Source organism: Nannobrachium achirus (assembly GCF_963921795.1).
Source record: "Nannobrachium achirus genome assembly, chromosome: 1".
Lineage (NCBI taxonomy): Eukaryota > Metazoa > Chordata > Actinopteri > Myctophiformes > Myctophidae > Nannobrachium > Nannobrachium achirus.
Window position 1 is genome coordinate 25,282,029 of NC_137810.1, and position 6,070 is coordinate 25,288,098.

The 6,070-nt window shown below is 43.1% G+C and overlaps 1 protein-coding gene across 1 annotated transcript; it reads left to right on the forward strand.

Annotated features, from left to right (window-relative positions):
* Positions 1 to 2,041: 2,041 nt before the first annotated feature.
* rsph4a (radial spoke head component 4A) lies at positions 2,042 to 5,322 on the forward strand (the record flags this gene model as incomplete). Its single annotated transcript, XM_080735158.1, has 7 exons — positions 2,042 to 2,121; positions 2,925 to 3,144; positions 3,488 to 3,787; positions 3,919 to 4,368; positions 4,647 to 4,788; positions 4,870 to 4,987; positions 5,088 to 5,322. The coding sequence occupies 7 exons, from the start codon at positions 2,042 to 2,044 to the stop codon at positions 5,320 to 5,322; spliced, it is 1,545 nt and encodes a 514-aa protein (XP_080591284.1).
* Positions 5,323 to 6,070: the final 748 nt, after the last annotated feature.

The window sequence follows — 6,070 nt, forward strand, 5'->3', positions numbered from 1 at the left end:
AATGACACATCATCTTGTCAGGTAGATTGTAGGTTTATTATGCTAAAAATTGAAGCCGACAGCCGAGTGTTATAGTGTCGCCACGAGGCCGATTTAAATATAGCCTAATTTGGGGGTGGGGGAGTGTGCATGACGTTTCATGCCGATCAGTACGGCGGTGCCCAAGATTAGCTATCTCTCTCTCTCTCTGTGTGTGTGTGTGTGTGTGTGTGTGTGTGTGTGTGTGTGTGTGTGTGTGTGTGTGTGTGTGTGTGTGTGTGTGTGTGTGTGTGTCTCTCTCTCTCTCACACACACACACACACACACGCACGCACGCACGCGCGCGCACGCACACACACACACACACACACACACACACACACACACACACACACACACACAAACTGTTTAGAAGAGCTGGAGAGGTAGGGGGACCGTTGTTGAACTTGGGATGGGTGTCCTCAGACTTATAGATAGGATAGCATCCCTTTTGAAGTTTTAGTGGTTAACTGTCTGAAAATACACATTAAATCTATGAAAACAGTTTAATCTGCAACACAATTTTATACATTATAGTGGGGGTCCCTGCTTCATCTTTCTCACTCTCTGTTAAGGGGTCCTTGGTCTGAAAAACGTTTACCCATATATATAGGCTACAGTATATGGGTAAATATATAGGAAACGAAGTATGGCAATTGGCATATATTTTTGTATGCCAATATAGCCTAGGCCTACTTATTATGTGTTTTAGCCTAATATGGTCTTCTTTGTAAAGAGCATTTGTACATTGTGAAATTGCAACTTGTATTTTCGTAAATAACCAGAGTTGGCTTACTGGCTATACTTCCAAACAGGGCATAATTCTGTGAGGTTATATGGTTAGGGTATAGCCTGACACTCTGAATTTACATTTCGTTTCACTCCATTATACGATTCAGAGTCTGGATTGAACCAGGCTCCTGCAGGGGCTAGTTTTCTTTTCTTTCTTTTTTTCTTCTTCTTTTTTTTTACTGAGGTTAAAAGTTTGGGTTAGCCTACTCCCCCCCAGTGCACTTCCCACCTTTCATGTGCTCTGCCAGAGAGCCCCATTCAAATCAGACAGCCCTTATGACCTTCACTGTCTGGCGAGGAGGCGATCCATCACAGGTTTGGGTAAAACGGTCAAGCCCCAGGCTCGAGATCATTCAGACACACGTTTTCAAGTTTTATTAAAAAACACCATAGCACAACAAATACGAATTTTTATGTTTAAAACAAAAACAAATCATGAAATAATATCAAAACACACCAATAAAAAAGTGTCTATTACTTCTGGTAAAGCTTAAGCCTATATGCTCTTGAAGTAGTTGGGAGGAACGACATCTGGTGCACGTCGCGGCTTTGGCAGAATAACGTTACGTAGGCCTATTTATTTACAGAATAAAAATTACATCGCACAGTTTAGGTAAAAATACTATGCCTAAATCTAACCTCAGTAAAAATATGCCTTGAAACCGTATAGGCCTACTGATATTTACCAAATAAAGTTCCGTTTGTATTTACCCGCGGCGCTGCGTGCTGTTTCACGGGAAGATTTATCCCTTAACATCCCTTCTACATCGCGACCCAAAAAAGCAAAAAAGTAGTTGACTGGGGGCGTGAACGTTTTACCCAAACCTGTGATAGACTAGATATCCTCCTCGCGTCTTTAAGGGGGAAATGCATCTACGATGGGCAAGTGTCTGTCTGCAATGCTCTGCATGCTCCGCAGTCCGCACTGTCTGCAGCAACGGATTGGAGAAACGTTGAAAGCTATGGTTGAAAGATAAGCCTAGATCACGCACAGATCCAGTTCCTTGCATCCATCTCATGTTTTGTTTTTCTCTTGGAGTTCACTGGTTTCCCACTAGCATTGCCTAGCAACCTATTGTTTACCATAGCTACCTGAAAACGCACAAACTGCGGTCTCTGGCTATCTATCCGTTTTATTTATTAATTTAACTCTAATAACTAACATTTCAAACTTCTTGCTACCAGTCAGTGCCTACCAAAGACAATGGACACTCATGATGGAAACCAAGAGATGAATAATCAAAGGCAGCAGGCAGCCTCCTCCTTTAAGGCGTTTATGCAAAAAAATAGCACAAAAAGCAACCTCAACCTGTAAGTATAGGCAATCTAGTACACATATCTAGTACATTTTGTGTGTCATATGAATAAGCATTTATGCTATATGCTAATGCCTATGTGAATGCTGTAGTAGCCTAGGCCAGTGTTTATCAAATGGGGGTACGTGTACCCCTAGGCCAGGGTACACGAGGGTACTCCAGGGGGTACGGGAGAAAAACTAGAAAAATGGGAATATGTATTTACTGTTATGGTTGATAACATTTGACAGACTTTGTGTGAACCATTGTTAAACCAAATTACATCAATAACTTGACTAGTGCAACTGTTATTGAATAGAAACCAATGTTTATTTGCCATTATGCTGTTTTATTTTGAACATATTGGCTTTGGAACTGGACGTTTGATGTACATTTTCTAAGCAAAATACTGTAGTCAGGGGAAGGGGGTACTTACTTGTCTTCAGAAATCAGTATAAGGGGGTACTGCAGCCAAAAAAGATTGAGAACCACTGGCCTAGGCTATGTAAGGATCACTGCAGTGGTTTTCATGAGAACCCCCAAATTAATATGTATTCGGACGCGGGTATAAGATTTGTGTTGTTTAAATGTTACAATTTTTCAAAAAAAAAAAATGTTTTTAAAATAGCATATAAAGCTCAGTACATCAAACTTGTAAATCAGCTATTTTCAAATATCCATATAAGCCTACACTGATTTTGATCAAATCATTTGCTGGGGACCCCCTGGAACACCCTGGACCCCACTTTGAGATCCACTGGATCATCGAACAACATTGCTTACCAGTCGTTACTATTAAACATTACTTCCACTTTACAGATATGACCACCTGGCACGTGTACTGACAAAAGTGATGGACGAGCGTCCAGAAAATGTGGTGGACGTGCTTGAGGATGTGAGCCGTGACGTGAAGAGGGAGCTGCTCCAGAACAACCAGAGCACTCTGAGAGACGTGCCACTCTCTGCAGCCACACAGCTCCTGGCTGAGCAGCAGCGGTTGCTGTTCTCTCGGGAAGATGTTGACCAAGAGGACGAACTGGTAGGCCTACTCCACTCACATCTACACTTGCCCCCTTCATTTAATCCATTAAAATCGGTGTGATTCTACAAATGCCTTAGTTTTAAATCAGCAGTTATCACACTTAAAAATAAATAAAAAATAGCAGATGTACAAGCTCGCAGTGCACCACAAAGTGACACGCTGTGAGCTTGTATGTCTGATATTTCTGAATAGTAGCTCAATAAAGTTGAGTCTGAGTACAGTATGGTGCCATCCCACAACTGGTGGATAGCCATGACAATGATCAAGCACACAAAACCACGCCAAGGTTCATTTGGTTAAGAGCTACAGTTACAAAATGTGATGTCGTCTGTATCTCCAGGTTGAAACACCTCTCCCCAATGTGATGGAGACTGGCTTCTACCTAGAGCAGGCTGGAGTGGCCTTGGGCCGAGAGGAGATGCAGAGGATATTTCTCGCATTCAAACAACTGGTGGATTCCCGACCACTGCAGCGCTGTCAGCTGTGGGGAAAGATCCTGGGTACAGAGAGCAACTATCTTGTTGCCGAGTGTGAGTACAGAGACGGAGAGGAGGAGGAGGAGGAACAGGGTCCAGAGGAAACACCTGAGGACGAAGAGAGAGAGGCAGAGACCCGGGACGAAGATGAGGAGAATGAAGTGGTGGAAGTGGTAGGTGTCCTCCGTAAACCGATCAGCCAAGAGATCTTTCCCAGAAAAAATAAACGCTAAACTGGTTTATTAGCATACCAGTCACGTTTATAGGACGATGACTTCTTTGTTTTGTTTTCCAGGCTGATGCACTCCCTCAGTCGACTTACAAGCCTCCACCTGTGGTGCCAAAAGAAGCCAACCACACTGGTGTTAACAAATATGTTTACTATGTGTGCACTGAGCCAGGCCTTCCCTGGGTCAAACTCCCTTCGGTCACTCCTGCGCAGATTAATGTTGCGCGCCAAATCCGCAAATTCTTCACTGGGAGGCTGGATGCCCCAGTCATCAGCTATCCTCCTTTCCCTGGTAATGAAGCCAACTATCTGAGAGCACAGATTGCCCGCATCTCTGCTGGCACACAAGTCAGTCCACTGGGGTTCTACCAGTTTGGGGAGGAGGAAGGTGATGAGGAAGATGACACACCCCGTGACAGCTATGAAGAGAATCCTGACTTCGAAGGCATTCCGGTACAGGAAATGGCAGAGTCCTTGTCCACTTGGGTACATCATGTTCAGCACATCCTGCAGCAGGTACAAGGTTTACAGAAGTAAAATAGTAGCATGTACAGTATATGCTCATCTGCAGCACCATGTAGGGCAGGCTAATTGAAATAGTTTTTGGACTGTAATATTATACCAGCTTATAGCTTTGGCAGTGTGCGCTTTCACCTTCTATTTATATATATTTTGTGACGATTCCAATTTGATGCCAAGGCATAAACATTTGCCTTATCAGAGCTCAATGACATATATCCATGTGTGTTTTGCCCACAGACACGTTACTGTAAACACATGTTTATGTCCTTTAGGGCCGCTGTGCTTGGGTTAACCTCTCAGTGAAGCCTGAAGATGAATTTGATGAGGAAGGCGATGAGGAGGAGAAGGAGGAGCCCGATGAGCCTGAGCCAGAGGTGGGGCCTCCTCTCCTCACTCCCATCTCTGAGGATGCAGGTCAGTCAGTCTCGACATCATATTTTCATGTCATATTGCCGGTTGTTGGAGTTATAGTCAGTCAATATTTGTTGCTTTCAGAGCTGTTCAATACCCCTTCATGGAGCTCCAGAATGTCCTCCACTCTCACCTCTCAGTATGCAGTCGCTGTGTTGCGTTCAAACCTTTGGCCAGGGGCACACGCTTATGCTTGTGGAAAGTGAGTAGAAAAAGCTATTCATGATTTTCTAGAAATGATATATAGTACGACATGTGGTATGTTGTATAGGCATCATTACTGTTATTTTTTTCATTCATAGAAAGTTTGGAAACATATACATTGGCTGGGGTATGAAGTTTGCAGGGGAAGGATACAGTCCGTCGCTCCCATTGACACCACAGAATGAATACCCCAGTGGGCCTGAGATCACTGAAGCCCTGGACCCAACTCTGGAAGAGGAACAGGCAATGAAAGCTGCCTTAGAGGAACAGCAAGCTGCCCAAGAAGAGATGGAGGACATGGAGGAAGATGAGGAAGAGGAAGAAGATGATTGAGGGAGAATGTTGAGTGAATGGGAAGAGTACATTTCATGAGAGCAAGTCGTTCATTATTTGGATACATTGAGGCATTGCTTTTTAAGAATAGCACAAACTAAATCAAATTATGAAATGAAACAAAAAGTGAGATAAGCGGTAGTTCAAACATGACATAATACAGTACATGTTCCTTGTGTTCTCCTGTCCAAGTGCCTCAAGTAAACATATCAATATTAAATGTTGTAGCTTCTTGAACATCGATGGGGATTCTAAGGCAAGCTAATATAGAAACTACAGCCTTTCTCTTCTTGGAAAGTTTGCACTCTGAAATAAAAGCCATTGTAAATGAGGTTTCTGAACTCTCCACAGCCCTCCAGACAGAAATGGTGCCATCTTATAATGAGCATTAGTGAGTAGTACAAATTATATGAAGATTGAAAATGTGTGATTTTAAAGGATTTAACTTAACTCATTGAGTGCCAGCCTATCACCACTAGAGGGCGCCCAGTGACCAGAGAATAATAGAGATATGCTGGTAATGCATGCCCAAGCCCTGGAGCCATGACTTTTTTTACAAAGGAAAGGACACTTTCCTTTGTGCATGTACAGGAAGAGGATGAAGTTAGCTTGAAGTTAGCTATTGGCTACCAAGCATTTTAGAAGCCTTATTTTCGTCAACTTAGCCATGATTAAACCTTGCACACCTCATGCATGGGAAAAAAACAGAGAAGAATGAGCTCTAAAAAATCCAATGCAATCCTGGATT